The sequence below is a fragment of the Paroedura picta genome, chromosome 10 (assembly GCF_049243985.1).
Source record: "Paroedura picta isolate Pp20150507F chromosome 10, Ppicta_v3.0, whole genome shotgun sequence".
Classification (NCBI taxonomy): Eukaryota; Metazoa; Chordata; class Lepidosauria; order Squamata; family Gekkonidae; genus Paroedura; species Paroedura picta.
The window spans coordinates 65,926,890-65,945,634 of NC_135378.1; the positions used below are offsets into that span (position 1 = coordinate 65,926,890).

An 18,745-nucleotide genomic window follows, 5' to 3' on the forward strand; every position below is an offset into this window, starting at 1 on the left:
AATACTCTAAGCCAGGGGTAGTCAAACTGTGGCCCTCCAGATGTCCATGGACTACAATTCCCAGAAGCCCCTGCCAGCGAATGCTGGCAGGGGCTTCTGGGAATTGTAGTCTATAGACATCTGGAGGGACGCAGTTTGACTACCCCTGCTCTAAGCCCACTGATTTCACTGGGTATAGACTGGGGTAACTCTACATAGAATTGCACAATTAATCCCCCCACGTTCAAATCTAAAATGCCATGTACCAACTCTCTAGGCCAGGGGTAGTCAAACTGTAGCCCTCCAGATGTCCATTCACTGGCAGGGGCTCATGGGAATTGTAGTCCATGGACATCTGAAGGGCCACAGTTTGACTACCCCTGCTCTAGGCAATCACACACTTCTGGCTCATTTGCAAGTTGCCAAAAAGAACTTACATTCTAATGTAATTGATTGCATGGTAAATAATTATCTCTCAGACTGAATAGACACAGAACTGTGTGCTAATCTATCAAAGAGCCACTGTAAAGGCACTCGGTCCTGGAGTTCTGACTTTTTGGCTTCAATTCAGCAACTAGTCCCAATGCAAAACAAAACCATCTGCTTCTCGGCCTACAGTGAACTGGCCCGGCTGTTTCCAGTAGCATAGCTGTTGATCTCAGCATCCAAGCAACTGTGCTTGGATCCTGAAGAGTGATACGATGGCTTTGGATGCTGGGTATTATTTCTGCAAGATATTGTTTCTCTGAGCCAAATGGTTCTCTGGGCAATGGTTGTTTGGCAGCAAAGTTATAGTAAAATTGATCCTCTGAATGGCACACAAGAATTTGGGTCCCATTTTCACAAAGGCTAAATTATATTATGTTGTGTTATAAATTGTTACTTGGTTGTTGTGATGTTGTATTGAAACTTGTATGTTATAGATTATTATAATGTCCCATGTAAACCACCCAGGGCTGTAAAGAATGAGCGGTATAAAAATCCAAATCAATCAATCCATCAATGAGTTGCAGCCAAAGTCATAGAATATAAAACAATTTTTGTCATTATCTCTGTAGCTATGACAATTATAAACACTCTTTTAAAGTACATGAAATCTAAAAGTACTCAAAGGTTCCTTGTGAATTGTCATGTGCTGGAGGCTATGATAACTTTATTACTATGTAGTTTTCTGTGGGACTTTTCATAATACATTTTATTCTGCATCGCTCTCACTTTCTTGGCCTGGGCATTTTGATGTTCACATTGTCATTCAATTTTGCATTCCTAGTCCTACAAGATATCGTTGGATATCCTATGCTGTATGTTAACATTTCCCCCTCTTTCTGTACTCTATAATCCACTGTTGAGTCATAGTGAGAAAGGAAGGATATAAAGAAGCTACATTTATAAATAATTCTCAAAATTATTTTCACAAATGGTAGTAATTTTTACAAACTATCAAAGGAAGGGAATCTTGGCTACACATTTGCCATCCAAAAGACCCGTCAGTCGAAGAGAAAGTCAAATGATGAAAAAAAAAAGGAAGTTGATGAGGAATCAAATAATACTACTTTATTAAATATCGATCATATGCCAAAGCGAGATTCAGTATTAAAAAATCATTTCTGAGGTACACACCTTCGTCAATGGCTATTATCTCTCAAATGAACCAATCTTAACGGTAAATGTCCAATATGTATTTAACCTGTATTCAATTCTATAGCATATCCAGCAGAACGTTGTTTCAAAGAATTTTTCACAAGACTTATAATAAATTTTAAACTTGTGATGGGATCAACAAGGCACATCCTACCTTCAAAGAGTATCCCAAGCATGGCCCCAGGTATGAGTGTTTTGGTACAAGATGGAAGGCAAGAGCCAATGGTTCTTAGCTTTTATCCAAGTCAGTGGTTATGACTGAGCCAGGAACTGTAGTGTGCTTGTTTGTCTAAATTATATTTGCATATATCTTTGTAAAACATTTTGAGATCCTACTGAGAAGAAAAGCCAGTCAGAAAAAAAAACTTAAATAAAAATAGTAACAAAAGTGTTACTATTTGTATCAGATCTCACTAGAAATTTCATCACAATGGTTTGGTTACAGACTAGTGTGATGAGTTCTGCCCATGAAATGGGATTTCCCCAATCTCTCTCCCTCTGAAAAAAGAATTCTGGAATAGGATGAAGTATAGGGAAAGGCTGCAGCTGGAGGACAGAATCCATGGAAATCGGGAACTTCCTTGCACTAGAAGAAGTCTTCTCCACTTGCATAAGAAGCCCTTGATATCCCAGCCAATGTTTTAAGGAAATAGTAATATAATAATATACACTGAAATATGAGCTGGATCATTATGTATTCATACAGCAAAGTGCTTGAGTGGCTTCTGTATCTTCGGAGTAAAATATCTTTGGTACAATACATATTGTGTCCATATCACACTGTGCCCCACAGAGGCACTTAAAAATGGAGACCTGAATATATACACTTTACAAAAATATTTGGAACTGGGTATATAATGAAACAGTCATACATCCTCCCCTCTGCCCAAGCTCAGCCTTCAAATTGTCAACTCACATTTTGGCAGGCTCCCAAGGTCATGCGAAATGGCCTTTAGACCTGCTCAAAAGAAATCTAAACGACAGGGTGGTATAAAACAGATGTCTGGTCTATAGCGGAGATCCCACCATTGTTAAGATTGGGAAAGGGGAAAAAGTCCAGGCGCCCAATCCACTGGGAAGTTCTCCTATAGCTGCCCCACTGAAATGAATGGGAGTTGTGCGGTAGCACAGTAGTGCAATTTTGCAATGCTCGTTCATTTTGACTGGGCTTGTGCACGAGATCGTACCATGGATTATGCTCTAGGATAGAATAGCATTGCAATCTGTGGTGTTAGAGTTCTCTCCAGTGAATGTATCAGAAGGGAAATAGCATAATTCCACTTCTGCTTTGCAGTTCTCCAGGTGGTAGCTGACAAAAGTCCAAAGAGGTCACATCCATGAATTACAAGCTTTGATCTAAAAACACAAAAGATTGCTTCATAAGAAGTAAAAGAAAAAGCAGCAGCTGCTTTTACTCAGGGCAAGCGCTGTTGACGCCTGTGGACAACACACATACCACAAAACATTCAAAGGTGATGAGTGTCAAAACCAGGAGTGGTCTGAATATATCATATAGCTCCAAGCAAGAGAGCAAGGCATACAGACAAAAAGAAGCCCCAAATGCTATGGTAATGGTCAAAGCACCCCTCTCAGAATACAAGAATGGTTCCATAAAAGCAGTTAGAATAAAACAAAGTCCAGGCAGCTGGAATAAGAGATGTTTTGGAGAGACAGTGGCTGCTAAAAAGGGCCAGTGGATGGCATATCTGGTCTTGTAATGGAGCGTATTTCTATACAAGGTGGAATAAATGTATAGATAATCTCTATTTCAGCCTATCTGGCATTCCTGAGAACCTTTCAATGTCCTTGTTAAAAGCTTAAAAACTAGATTTTTGGAGTCCAAGTTAGAACTAAAGGCCACACCTGATATTGAATTCAGAACAACACAATATTATAGACAGTCAGCTCTGCTGACAAATACTTATTTAATGGGATTTCTGTATGTACACCGTGGCAACATTCACTGAAATAGTAGCTCCCTTAATATTGAATCAGGAAAAATACTGGCAAAAAACAACACTTCTTCTCAGTGTAGTCATGGAATTGTAAGATAGTTGCATATTTCAGACATAATGACAAACCCTGGGTTGGAAATAGTTTGGTCATAGTCACACCCTGGTTTGTCATTATGTCCGAACTTTCAGACCATGGATTGAGTGTGAATGTCAAACTATTACAGTATGCTGAATTTGCTTTGCAAACCAGAGTTTGGACAAACTGTCCCTTGTTGTTACATCCAAATTATAAGGTGATGGTTCGAGACTATGCTCCACCTGAAAGGAGCAAAAACAAAAAACAAAAAAAAAACTACAATAGAAGAGGAATCTAGAGTCAGTAGAAAATGGAATAACTCTGGTTGTTCTCACTGGCAGGTCTCCAAAATGGTCCCTCTTTCAATATTCAATTCCATCACAACTTTATTTCCACTTCCACTACAGCTCTGCATGTTAAAGAAAATTACTGCCTCATGTAATCTGTGATCCTTGTAGCAACCATCCACCAGCCCCCCCTCTAAATAATGTATTATGGGATGCAGTTCCATGGGAAGACTTAGCGAATGTGGAACCATGGTGGCCAATGGCATATCTATTGGGAAGCAGAAGGGGTTGCAGTGAGCACCCGGGTTAGACTCAGACTAAATTTTCTGCTAATGGAAGGGAAGCAGGTAATTTCCATGCTTTCCCCTTTCCTTTGAAGTCCCCGATTTGCCCCTCATGGTCTTCTGGAAGGCCACTGTGCCTCAGAAATAGGATTTTGGGTCACTGGGTTGTTGCAGGAAAGAGGAAGCAGGAGTATTCTGTTCCATTAGCAGAAGTGTTTTGTGTGAGCAAAAACTGTAGGCTGTATCTAACCCAACAGTTTGGAAATGAAGCAGTGGTTAGCGCAAGCCACAGTTAGTTGTTAAGTCTGAACTAGGCCACTGTCTGGAAATTACGCTTATATTCCAAACAAACACAGACAAGAGTAGTTCATAAAAAAGCATACTTGCTGCCTAGCAAGAAATCTATACAGAACTAGTAGATATGACAGAGTAGCACATTCCACATTACCAGCAATAGCAATTTGCATATGCCAGCTTTCCCACCTGATTCACGTCCTCACTTTGGCCCTTGTCACACATGCATTTTGTTCACATGAGTTTCTTGGTCCATGACACAGACTTTGAGTTGCATATGTCAAAAAGATTTCCCTCCTCACTTTTTCATTAGTGTAAGAGTAATTAGGCTTGAACCCAGAGTATTATAGCAGATTTAGTTAGACACATTAAAATATTTGCACTTTTTTTCTTTTACAGAGGACTATTTCCTATGATTTTGCTCTTGAGGATACTATCTCTACTATTCTAAAGAGTGGAGGAGGATAGTATAGCTAGGAATAATATGTTACACATTAGAGCAGTGGTTCTCAACCTTGGGGTCCTGACCCCAAGTGGGATCACCTGGCCCCTTCCGCGGGGTTGCCAGGTTGTAGGCGCTATGGTGGTGGTGGTGGCGGCGGTGGTGGCAGCAGCCATAGCAGGCGGCCGGCAGCAGAGGAGCCATGGCAGTGGCTGCCTCCAGAATGTTCTGCACCTGTGCATGCCTGCGCACATTGCTCCGCGCATGCACTCCCCACCCCCGCCCCCACCGCCGCAGTTGGGGTCATGGCCTGATGGTGGTTGAGAACTGCTACATTAGAGCACTTTAAAGGGATTTGGTTGATTAACATGGTGTAGATGCAGGAAGTACAAAACATGACTGAAGTGTTTCTTGGTGAAAGACTCTTTACTCAGAGTCGACTTGGCTTTTCTACAGGCCTTGTTAACGAAAGACGATGGCAAATTTCATTGCATTCTGTGTGCTGATTGTTGAAGAAATAGTAAATCCCTTTCTTCCCAAAGTTTGTCAGCCACGATTCCTCTTTCGGGGAAATGGAATGGATCTGGGGGTCAGTCAAGTAGATGAGGCCTTTTCCATCACCAGTCACCCAACCTGTCAAAATAACAAACAATTTATCTAAATTGCACCTAAGAGGAACTATTTTTACAGACTTACTAACTGCAGAGAGAACATTCCTATCATTTAAGTATCAAAGTAAAAAAGGACATAATTAAGGCAATTTTTCCCCTTTAGTTGAAATAATCATTTCAAGGCCTGACTGAAAAAAGCTGATTTTCACTAGAAACTAGTAAATCTGCATTACAAATCAGAAACTGTTTGTTGGGTTCCTGCAAACTGCTAGGATGCTAACATCAATGTTCAGACCAATGATTTTGCTTAAATGTAAGTGCTTTAATGTTTTTGTAAGTGCGTTTTTCAACCCATCTACCAAGAGTCTAAAGAGTCAACTAAACCCACTCAACTCTAAATAATGGCAGTTTAATGGGCTAAAGACTGATCTCTATGCAACCTAGAAAACTGTGTAGTCGAAAGGAAAACACAGTGGAGTACATATGGAGCCAAAGATTACTGTAATCCAAACAGTAACCCAATTAACCCAAATATCACTTGATCCAGTGCAAGGATAGCTAAAGACCATGATGGATTTGAGTCCCGTAGCACCTTAGAAACTAACAACATTTTGGAGCTATGAGCTTTTGAGGCTCAAAGTTCCCTTCACCATGGTTCTTCTTGGCTCTCCCCTCCCTGCCAGCTTTTCTGGCCTCTAAAAAATGCATTCCAGTGATTGTGGAACCTATGCGGAATAATAGTCAGTTGGGCAGGCCAGGCGGGGGCAAAATTGCTCCCTTCTTTCTCTTTCATGAATGGAGCTCTGCTCATGCAAAAGGCAAGAGGAAATTATTCTACACTCTTTCTTCTCCCCTCTGCAGCCTCCCAACTTATGTGGTTATTGCTCCATATGGATCCTGAGAATAAACCTTTCTGGGGTTGGGAAGGACTGCTGGGAGATCAGAGAAGATCAGCAGCTCAACTCCCTGTGCCTTCCACTTGGTGTATCATGAAAATGAACCCACTGGGTTTTCAGTTACCATTTCTATTTTGTCAGGTACTTTTCAGACTTTTAAAACTTCAGCACCAAATAAATATGCCCTGAAGATGAATTTTCTAAGGCTCAGCAGAACCATTCATTAGTCCAATAAAAGATGGCATTCCAACATATCATGTCTTGCAGTACAAACCTTGTAAATCAACGACCACATCTGAGCCGTGAGAAAACTCATAGCAGAAATGGCCATAGGCCAGTCCATATTCCGTGGCTTTGTACTCTGATTTTACAACTTTGGTGTTATTCGATAACTTCACAAACTCTCCAAGGATATAAGGCTCCATGCTTATACATCCCTGTATAGATTTTCCTTCTAGTACCTGGGAACAAAAGATGGTGATGAAGTAGCATTTCAGGTTACAGTCTTCTACATTGTTGAGGTCAGAAAAATTCTGTTATTTCAGTGTTAACCATGGCTTTGTATTATGGGACGGAGGCTCAGGCACACGCACTCAAGGGGCTATTGAAAGGCACACAGTAAAACAGCCATGCTGAAGTTGTGGGGAAAAAAATCATAGTTCTGAGGGTAGTTCTTTTCTTGACAGAAGATGTCTTGACAATCCTATGTAAATTGTCTTTAGTCCAACAATAGCACTGTCTTCTGCCTTCCTTCCTGTTCTGCATTCCCTTCCATGGTCTATGATAACCACAGTTTGCCATTACAGCAGAACTGGCAGATGGGACTGGCAGATTGGATTTAGGGTGTAAGTGTGGTTCTCCATTCTGGCTTGAACGCCAAGCACAAACCACAAGGTTGGATCTAAATTACATTTCCATGGGTGCCAGGATTTCTGTCTGTGAAACATAAATGCCCCCTCCCTTTCCCATAGCATCCCCAAACATCCTTTCTCACAGTCTGCTTCCTGAAAGAGAAGGGACCTTGGGAACAGAATTTATAACAGAATTATAGACTGCCATCAAGGGGGAAAAAGGGAAGAAAATCCTTGTGCCTATGGAGATATCTGGTTTGAGTTAAGCAAAATGCACAAAAGGGAGTGAACTGCAGCACGAGTGGAGAAGGTAGCACAAGAGATGTATTGGCGAACTATGACTTGGCATTAAATGTCAACCAAGCCTGTTGGTCTCAAGAGGCCCCACACCCCTTGGCCATCTTTCCCCTGAAAGGTGCCTCTGAATGCCTTGTAGCTACCTACCAACAGTACTGCTGATGGGATGTAGAAGATCTGTGTGGAGATGTTTTGCTCATAGAGTCTTTTATTGAACTCTGTCACGTAGTACTGGGCAGTCATTTGCCGTTCCACATCACTGAAATGGTGAAGGAGTGCCTTCTCATTTTTATACTCTTTCCCAACGTACCTATGCGGAATAGAAAACACACCTGTGTAACTTCTTCGGGGAAACTTTTGTAAATCATGCCCTTTCCATAGACGGCTTACAATGGCAGGAAATTGCCTTTGGATTGCTTAGCACTCCTACTGAAATCAGTGAGACAAACAAATTAAGCCCAAGGTGGGCTCCAAAGCACTGGCAGCACTGCGCATAGGTAACAGCACAGGACTTCCCTGCTTCCTCTCTTCTGCTGCCATCCATGGACCCCTTCAAATTCTGTACCTGAGGTCAAGGGACCTTGAGAACAGCCTCCCTCGAGGCTAAGTGGGTGTCTGTACTGGGAAAGGTGAATGGCAGCAATGGCCCACCCACCCTCTACCATTATGCCAACACAATAGCCACTTTAGATCCAACTCTATGTCTCTTTGGCTGTAAGTTCCAACAGGCTTACTGTGAGATCTCCTCAGTAGGAGGGGCAGACCTAAGCATTCTTACTCAGAGCCCACAATACAGCAACTTTACAGTGGCTAAACAGGCCTGAGTCTGGTCAATGCTTGGATGGGAAGCCACTGTTGGAATATCCAAGCTCTGCAGTGCACACGACTGAACAGAATGTGAAGAGCATCTTGCAAGGGGCATTGGAGGAGATGTGTATTGAGCAAAGGAACTTGCTAATATTTTTCAGATTATCTCCTCTAGTGCCCTGATTGGCTCCATAGGAGACCTCCTGCTCCTTTGAGCACTATTCCTTCTTCTTGCCTCCAAAACAGACACAACAGACAGAATGAATGCAGAAGACGGTTGGGCCTTTCTCTTCTCTCTTACTTACAAAGTAGTTTCTCTTCTTACTAAAACTTTTAAAAATTGTTTTAAGCAGCCTGGTGCCTTTCCCCTCTGCATATTCTTTGCAGCCCCCTGGAAAGATACACAGTAGAAGACAGATGGGATATCTCTATATTATCAATAAATAAATGACTTTGGCTATATTATTAAAATATAATAAAAGAGGGGTAAAGCAGCTAGGATTTAACCAGACTGCAAAAACCTTGTGAAGGTGTCACTTGGTTGGCCTTCACAGGGCACTTCGGATCATTTGTGTCATTGCTGAGAATGCCCCACCCTGCAAAATAGCCATGATCATCAGTTCCTTTGAGATGGATATTTCAGGGACAATATCTACAGTTTCAGTGTGCCCGGAACAATCACTATTTCACATTGGCTTAGAGAAATACCTCCCCAGGATCTCTTCTTGGTGCAGAAAGTGTATCCAAAAAGCATTCCTTTGCCTGCCTTTCTTTTCCACATGTAGGTAATCTCCAATGTATACAGCTGTTTCCTGGGCTGTCCATAATCCAGATTTCTTAGAGTATTTCAAAAGAAGAGCAGCTGGAAAATGAGACCAATGAATTAACCACCTCCTCACAAGATAGTTTTAGACCAGCAACCAAAAACATGACAGAGTTAGTATATTTTCTTTTAGAATCTGTTCCTTCCTCATACTGACATTGTGTTTTCACACCCTGACCCACAAGAAGCTGCATTCATTGCTAGAGTATAACATTACAATAAGGTTTACTTAGAAACAGAAATGTAAAAATGTGTGCAAGGGAAAATGAATTTGCTTTGGAGCTGCTGCATGATGTTTCTCAATTATACATTGCTACATAAGAGAAGCCGTAACCAGAAGGATGGCCAACCCAGAACTAGATTTGAGCCCAGTAAAACATTAGAAGCATAAGCTTTCAAAAACTCCCTTCAACAGATAACTTGGACTGTCAAAAGCTCATATCCTGAAAAGTTTCTGAAGTGATACAGGGCTTGAATCTAGCTCTTCTACAGTAGACTAATATGGATTAACATGGATACCATCTGATGCCTAAAACTGAAAGACACCTTTAAAATAAAATAATAAGAACACTGAGCCATTTCAGAAGTCCAGTCTGCCCATGGTTCTGTGGAGCTGGCAGGGGCGTGTGGTGTCCCGGCAGGGACTCCTTAGGTCGCGGAAAGATTCGATTACGTACTGGGCTGGCCTGCCCTAGGTCCCAATGGCGCCTACAGCATCTCAGGGAACGCGAGGCATTCAAGGGCCTGAGTTGTTGCTAAAATACTTCCAAAGTGCTTGAGTTTAGAAGCCAAGATAGAGAAAAACTTCGGTGTGAAAGCTGCCTGCTATATGCCACTGGATAAAAATCTATGCTCATTGTCCTCTATAGCAGGGGTAGTCAACCTGTGGTCCTCCAGATGTTCATGGGCTACAATTCCCATGAGCCCCTGCCAGCAAATGAGCTACAATTCCCATGAGCCCCTGCCAGCAAATGAACATCTGGAGGACCACAGGTTGACTACCCCTGGTCTATAGAACTCAGTGGTATTTACTTCTCCACAAACAGGCCTGCCCATTGCTGCCGTCTTCCAAAATATCTCTTCTGAGACAAGAAGCCTCACAGGCCCCGCTAAACACTATCTTTGGGGCAAAGAAGTTCAGGTGACATGGGCAACCTCTGTTGGTGCTTCTGCTATAAGATGTCAACAGAGAATTCATGCATTTCTCCTTAGGAGACATTCGATGCTCTCCAGTGTAGCTCATGGATTAATTAAAACATCTGAAGGTTTGAGGAGCAATGAAAATGTTAGAATGTAGTTTCCCTCCATCCTGTAGTGCAAATATTTACATTATGAAGTGATTATATAAAGGTACATTTAAAAATGAAGTTGTACTTACGGTATGCTTGATGGAAAAACTTTGGCTTAAAGAGACCAGTATTCTTCAGCCTCTCCACTAGCCAAGTATGTTCTGCTCCTGACAAAAGCTTCTCATAGTCCTCGTTGCTCAGACTGCGAGCTTGGAGGAGTTGTTCTTTGGTCTTTTCTAGAAAGGAAAACGAGCTCCCACTGGAGCCCAAAAACGAGGAATTCTCCAGTTCAGAAAAACTGCTAGAAAACTGGAATGACTTGCGCCATGATTTCAGAGAAAAACTCGAGCTGGGATAGCTGGTCAAGATGGGCTTTCGTTTTTCACCTTCCTCTTCCTCAGTGGTCGTGCAATCACTAAGTTGGTTGACTAATGATTTGTTCTTTCCTGATGGAGCGTCTGGCCTATGACTTGGTGGATCCCTTATTATGTTGACATCAGTGTGCTTACCTCCAGACTGCCTTCCGCTACCAGGAACAAATTCCCAGTCATCTACTGTTTCTGCTTGGGAGTCAATGTCAGGCATGCCACACGAGTCCCCCGCGGCCACCATCACAGCAGATGTATCAATCCAGTTTTGTACAAAATTGTCACGTTCTGCTTTGATTGCATGGTAAGTGGAAGCAGATGCCATGCTGTTGGAAGGTAGATGTGGACTGACTGGTGCATCTTTGGTTGTGTCTACTGTTTCTCCTTCTGGGTCAACCAATGGCCAGTGATTTCTAGATTTTGCCTCTATAATTTGTTTGCCACTTCCAGGATCTTCTGTGATTCTTTCCCCAGCAACGGAATCTGTTACTGAAGAGGAGACAACCATTCCAAACTGATCTTGTTTAGAAGATGAAAGTCCATTAGAAGAAGGAATTATGAAACCACCTGACGAATCACAACCATTCTTGTAGTCGGTGCTACTGACTTCTGTAAGATAACGTTTTGAAGCATTCTCTTCATCCTCTGTTCCCTTCAAGCGCTCTTCTTTGTAATGTGGGTATAATTCAGTTTGTTTATTAGTTAAACCTGTATTTTTCTTAATGGGATGTTTACTAGGACCTATATAGTTGCTTTGAGTATCTTGAAGAGAGAGATTACGCACTTTGGAAGACAACACACCAAGGTTGCAATCTTCAGCATTTTCTCCGGCACCCTCAGTCAGGACTGCAAAGTGATGTTCGCTCTTACCTGTAGGGTCATTTATTTTTGTTTCCTTTTCTCGTGGCCTTTCACTTTCGTTGTTATCCACCTCTTCCCAACTAGTAAAAGAACTTGATTTGGATAACCTGCTCCATGATCGCAATGAACTAGACATTTCACTTCTGCTCGGAGATGGGTTTGATACACCATCAACACTGCTTTGAGCCCTTTCGGATGGTTCACTCTCTGTCTCTTCATCAAGAGAGAGATCCACTGCAGGTGCTCGAGTTAATTTCTTTTGCATTGGGCCCTTCAGACCCTCAGGACCTTTTCTCACCTTTTGGGAAACTGGAATCTTCACAGGTTTATTTCTATGATGCGTCCTTTCTTCCGTGGCACACACAGTGTCTGCATTTCTCGTTTCAGTTTTCAAGGCTGTGATGCAGGCTCCCATTTGGCCTTCTCCTTTCCTCATTTCATGACTCTTGCAGGTACTTTCAAAAACTTCACAGATGGATGCGTGATGCTGGGAATACATTTTGAGGATTTTTTCAAAGCTTTTTTCACCATTCAGAATCTGCTTCCCTACTTCCTTTTTGTAGCTATCCGGAACGTAAGACTTGGCGTCCGAATTCGGGAAAGTTCGTACTTGCAGTTGTTCCTTCACAGACATAACCAGGCACATGATCTCCTTGGCAAGCAATTCCTTGTCTTGTTCTTCAGGGTGTGGCGAATAACCATAAGTGAACAGCTTCTCCAAGGCTTCCAGGCACAGCTGGCTTACTTGACTAAGGGCCATGCTTTCCCCATATAGCTTCTGATGCACTTTTGTAAGGCAGAAAGCCGCCTTGACAAAACTGTGAAGTTCCTGTTTGCTGGTGACCAGGTCTTTACCCTTCTTGCTAAGGAGGCCAATTTCAAGGGACTCCTTGGCTTCGAACAAATAGAATTTCTGCTTCTCTGTTGGGCATGCATTTGAGTAGCTATAAGATAGCAAACATGTTCCACAGATAGTCTAGAAAACAAAGGAAGGTGAAACAAATAAGGTCTTTCATTTGTCAAATTGGAAGTTCAAATGCTCTGAAGAATTTACATGCTCACCTCTGGAAACCTTTGCTTTCACAATTACTTTTCATTAATTACTTTGCTTGTATTTGTGGACCGCTAGGATAATCTTATTTTAAATTAGTATTTCCTTCCAAACTGCAAAACCGCTCTCTCACAATCACTTTTTGCATCATTCTCCTCTTTTCCAATTTATCCTCACAACATCAACCTTTGAGGACAGTGAGGCTAGGAGAGAGCGAGTAACCAAGGTCCCCACAGCAAACTTTTCTGGCAGACTGGGGATTCAAGCCTGGATCTGCCAGATCCCATTGGCCACTCTAGCCAGAAGAGTGAAAGTCAGATTGCAGCTTACTTAACCATGTGATTTCATTTATTTCCTCTAAAACTGGAAACCAGAATCATATATCTGACTTGACAGCAATTGGTAGGCATAGATAGAGAAAGATTTTCAACAGCTAGGAAGCCACCTTAAGAGGGCACATTGGATTTACCATGGCTGTGAGCACAAACAGTGGTGTGAACTGGCTGAAAACAGCTGCCAGCTTGGAGGCTTCAGCGGCTGCCAGTAAACGGTGGTCAAACTCTTTAAGAAGGTTCTGTTGAAAAACAGCAAGAGGAAAGTTAAATTAAAACATTTACTCCCCCCTCCCCCTTACCCTTATTGAGCTATGGACAAGCAGCTTATGGAGTAGAATAAAAGAGAACCATTTAACAAACTATAAATTGTTGGAATATGAAAGATATGTAGCATGCATGAGTCAGCAGCATGAGAAAAATATCCTACAGTGGGCATTGGAGGAGATGTGTAGCTAGCTAGATCAGGAACTTCCTGGTATTATTCAAAGATCTTGGATGGCAACTGGTGCCCACTGGTCTGTTTTTGGGTGCTAGCGTTGCCTTGGCACAATGACACTGCTTCTGGGTAACATCAGAACTGACTTCATCACATGGTAGAGATGATAAATGCACTTCTGCAGTAAGTACTCACCTCACCCATCTCCTGCCAGTTACTGGGACATGGCAACCCTAATCTTGCCTAATTCTTTTCCTACAGCCACCCATTCCATATGGCTTTTGCCCATGCAGGTCCCATGATTTACACATAGCCATAGACACATAAGTAATTTGGGACTCGTTAAATTATGTTCATCTAGGAACCTCTAATATAGGCTTTCTCAACTTTTTTACCATTAAAAACACCTGAAACTTAGTTCAGGCTTCGAGAAACCCCAGAAGTGGTGTGATTGTGCAGAATATGGTTGGGAAGCCTAGCTGTGTAGATGCCCAGCCAGGGCCCCTCTCCTTCCCACCTCCTCCAGGTCCATTATTGGCTGGGAGGTTGACATAATCATATATGGTCATATCACCTGATAAATGTTTAACAAATTAAAAATATATAGTAAAATTAATTAACTCCTGCCCATTCAGGAAACCCTTCCAGGGCCATCAAGAAACCCCAGGGTTTCATGAAACCATGGTTGAGAAAGCCTGCTTTAATGCACGAATAGTTACCAGGTCAACCTGAGAGTTGATTTTAAAAGTGTCATAATCATTTTCACTCATGGAGACAAAGATGTCGGCTAAAATACCCAATGACGATGCAATACCCTGCAGGAAAAACACATAAGGAGAGAGAGAGAGAGAACATTTTCATATGGAGGAAGAAGACGATACTTTCCAGATTAACATTCCCAGTTCAGCTCCCATTGACCCTAACTAGATCATCAGATAAAACTGGTCAAATATTGTCATAGTGTGGAGTGCTCTATTTTAAAAATTGCTCTCAGCTTTTTACAAGACTTGAGTAGTCTGTTTGGTGTTAGAGAGACATTCAATTAGCCACTGCTTCTAAAATCTGCAATGGTGACTGTGATCATTACAGAATTCTTCTTCTGAGAATATGGACTCCTGACACCTTATTAACCCCTTATTAACCCCATGCCCCACATTTCCCAAGCCCCCCAAGACATGAAGAGACACAAAGGCCTTGAGATTATGGCCTGAAATTGCCCCTCCATTTTTGATTTTTAACATCCAGCATCTTGAACAGTTCTGGAGAACTCAGAAGCTTGCATACTGTTTTGCATCACTTTTTTTTTTTAATTAGAAAGTTAATTTTTTATTAGTACAGGAAAAAGTTACATACAAATTACAAAACAAATACATACAGGGAGAGAAATCGTAAGAAGGAAAAAAAAAGTAATTAAAAAAAGACTTCCAGCTCTACTTACAAAGAAAAAAAGTTCTTAATCTTTTTTGCCCATATATACACTTTTGTTTTGCATCACTTTTGATGGTGTTGATAAATGATGTTACAAGGATTGAGTACATCTTTCCGGAGATGTAAGCTCTCAAAATGAATTCTATAGACAGCACGCCAGCAAAAGGAGGTTGATTTTAAAAAGCGAAATCATTACCTTTTTATCTGGTTGTGGAAGTGTGAAAAAGCCTACAATGGAGGCCCAAATCAGCTCTGCGGCTTCATACCACATTCCTGAAATACAAGGGGATGATGGTGATCAACAGTGTTTAAAATATATTCGACTCCTGTTGTTTTCACCTCATCTGACTGACCGAGCAGATTCTAGGATCAAATCATGGATTTCTGATTTTCAGGGATAGGAACTATTCATAAATATTCTTTGGTTTCATTAAAATGTTTTATTTTTTTTAAAACAAGATAGGAATGTTGTGAAGGACAGATTTTAAGGATAGTTCACAAGATGCAGTAATAACTGGGATCACTTTCTAATGGTGTGGCAATAGCTCTCATGCAATTCTCTCTCTGTTTAAAGCTGGTCCATCATCCCTGCCCTGACTGCCTGTTTCTATTCTTGATGAGCTGACATTATACGGACTTACTCAGAGCAGCAATTGTCGCATGGTCTGCATTAGAAAATCATCCAGGGATCTTAGATCCTAGCATGGGATTTGGCATTCCCCTGAAAATCTGAACTTTCCTCCTTTGGTTTTTAAAAATAAGTTTCTGGCATTTGTGGCCCTGGCAGAAAGTTCAGAATTATGTGGGGTATATCAGCAGAAGAAGCAGAACCCAGAAGGGATTTTTCTTAGTCAGTTGGAGAAGCTACAGGCTCCCTGAGGCATCTCTGTAGCCTGCTTGCTGCTAGCTGCCCAGCCACAATCTCCATGCTGTTATCTCACTTCGTGCCATGCCTGTCTTGTGCTCTGAGAATCAACTTCATTGTGTCAAATGTGCTTTAAGAAACTTAATTTTAGAAAGTAGAATAAATGACGTAAAGCAAGCCATTTAAGGCAAGTATACAGAATTAGCACAGGTCAGAATATTTAGGATAAATTGGTTCAGTCTTTGGATTCTTTTTTGACACTATTGTACTGCCCTGTAGATAGCGTACCCAAGGCCTTTACAAACTTGATTCCCCCAAATCATACTGTGTCACAGTGCCACTGATAGATTAGGGAAAATCAAAGATATCACGACAATGAAAAACCCTACCCAGCTTCTGCAGAATTTGTCCTCTGATTTGCATACAAACGGACTGAACAAGGATCCGATCACTTTCCTGAGCATATTTCCACACTCCTGAAATATAAAAGGAGAAGACCAGTTGAATACATGTAACTGAAGTTAGATACACTTTGCTGTTTATTTTACTGCAGACACTGACTGTGTATTTGCAACTACAACTACAACAACAACTACTACTACTACTACTGCTACTACTATGAGTTTGTTCTTATATGCCGCTTTTCTCTACCCGAAGGAGTCTCGAAGCTTCTTACAGTCACCTTCCCTTCCCTCTCCCCACAACAGACACCCTGTGGGGTGGGTGAGGTTGAGAGAGCCTTGATATTCCTGCTCGGTCAGAGCAGTTTTATCAGTGCCATGGCGAGCCCAAGGTCACCCAGCTGGCTGCATGTGGGGGAGTGCGGAATCAAACCCGGCATGCCAGATTAAAAGTCTGCACTCCTAACCACTACACCAAACTGTAATAATAATAGTAATATTTTGAGTCATTGTGTTTCTTTAGGGACTCAAGAATGATTCAGAAGGGCAACAAGTGTACAGTGGCTCTCCCATAAGTCATGGTAAGGACACAAGATTAGACCCTAGGAGACCCTATCACATGGATTTCTGAATCAGTCACCGACACAGAAGGGATCCAGAAGTTACTTTCCTTTAAATGACTTTTTAAAAATCATTATCTTTTAACAGGTCCACTGTTGCTGATTAGTTAGCAATTCGTTGCCACAAGCAACTAGTTAGTCTGCAATCTTACACATATCTAGGATGGTTAAATACCATACACTTGCAATAAAAATATTTTGGCTCATTGCTGGTGTCATTTATTGACCAAGCTGGAAATTTCAGCTACTTAGAAAATCAGTTTGAAGCTGGCCCCAAATGATGAAACATTTTTGGGATATGCAGCAAGCCATCAGCTCACAAGCAACTGTTAGTAATTTATACACACAGTCTACAATGTTTGCATAATGAATGCTCAAACCATTGTGTACATCAGGGGTAGTCAACCTGTGGTCATCTAGATATTAATGGACTACAATCCCTATGAGCCCCTGCCAGCAAACTGGAGGACCACAGGTTGACTACCTCTGGTATACATGAAATCTAACTGATACAGGTATTCTGAAGTCACCCTTAGTTCAGTGTGCATTAACTGGCATTACAATCTAGGAGAGTTCCTTTAAACGAATGCTTCCACTTAGCTAAAGGTTACCTCCCCAAACACAAAATACTCAGGAAATGGCTCTAATTGGAAGGCTGAATGAGACAATACATTTAATTGTTATAGCTCAAAGTAGAAACCTTACCTGTTGCACCATTGTCATTAATTAGACTACTAAGGATATATTCGGCCTTTAATAGCTTGCCTGGAAATAGGAAAGATACATTTTTAAAAACAAAAAGTGACATGCAGATTATGTTCCACAAAAGTTCTACTGTAGCTTTGGGCCTCATTCCCAATATTACTTTCTCTTGATTAAATAATGAAGAAAAATGTTTATATACTTAGTAAAATTTGATGCGTAATACATAGCTACTCCAGACAAGGACAACAGAGGCTGGGCTTCCTCTCCTAGACCTGGTTTTTCTCTGAATTCCAGGATGGTAGTTAACCAAAGAAGAACCAAAGGGATTTATTGGACACAGGTGACTACTCTGGCCCAGGGACAAATGAACCCAAAAATAAAGGTACTTCTAACTGTTTAAGGCAGGGGTAGTCAAACTGCGCCCTTCCAGATGTCCATGGACTACAATTCCCATGAGCCACTACCAGCAAACGCTGGCAGGGGCTCATGGGAACTGTAGTCCATGGACATCTGGGGGGCCGCAGTTTGACTACCCCCGGTTTAAGGCATCAGACAGCATGACCAACCTGGGATCAATTTCCATTTTTAATCTGATTCTACAAGTAACTGCAAGATCAGGTGATTGGTGTTCAGAAACGAGAATGAGAAAACTGGAATGGCCCAGCATTCCTGAGACATACTTATCGAACGGAGATGGCACGTTCATTTACTTTACTGAAGCCCTCCCCCGTCGATTTTAATATCAGATTTAACATGTCATTCCTAAATGATCAGAAATATAAAATATTGAGATTTAAAAGAGTCCTCTATTATCCATGCTTTTCATGTAATGAGGGTGAAACAAAACAAAAGGAGGGGGGGAAAAAACCCTTAGGTCTCTCAGGGGTATTCTTTGCATGGTCAAGTGGCCAGAGGGTTTAGTTTTTTTAAAAAATGAGACTGCGCATAGAAAATGCCAGGATTGCAAGCTACTGTTTAGAAGCTCTCGCTTTGGAAGTACAGCAATTCACATATCCCTGTTTGAAACAGCAGGGCAGATTTGTTAAGAGACAAAAGCCCCAATTAGTATTTTCCACACCCCTTCACAATTTTCTCTCCCGCTTTTCCCTCAGAAACCTTTTATGCCGGGCACTTTGTGCAGGA

The 18,745-nt window shown here is 41.6% G+C and overlaps 1 protein-coding gene across 3 annotated transcripts in view; it reads right to left on the minus strand.

Annotated features, from left to right (window-relative positions):
* Positions 1–1,534: 1,534 nt before the first annotated feature.
* The window catches only part of ALPK1 (alpha kinase 1), a 62,246-nt gene continuing 45,035 nt past the window's right edge, over positions 1,535–18,745 (minus strand). For all 3 annotated transcript variants that reach the window (XM_077300590.1, XM_077300589.1, XM_077300591.1), the window contains 10 exons: positions 17,603–17,662; positions 16,266–16,352; positions 15,208–15,284; positions 14,303–14,398; positions 13,282–13,386; positions 10,622–12,737; positions 9,129–9,282; positions 7,761–7,923; positions 6,740–6,926; positions 1,535–5,591 (listed from right to left, as the gene is read on the minus strand). In XM_077300590.1, the coding sequence (XP_077156705.1) occupies positions 5,389–5,591; positions 6,740–6,926; positions 7,761–7,923; positions 9,129–9,282; positions 10,622–12,737; positions 13,282–13,386; positions 14,303–14,398; positions 15,208–15,284; positions 16,266–16,352; positions 17,603–17,662 (3,248 nt within the window). In that variant the 3' untranslated portion in view covers positions 1,535–5,388. The remainder of the gene's footprint in view (positions 5,592–6,739; positions 6,927–7,760; positions 7,924–9,128; positions 9,283–10,621; positions 12,738–13,281; positions 13,387–14,302; positions 14,399–15,207; positions 15,285–16,265; positions 16,353–17,602; positions 17,663–18,745) is intronic.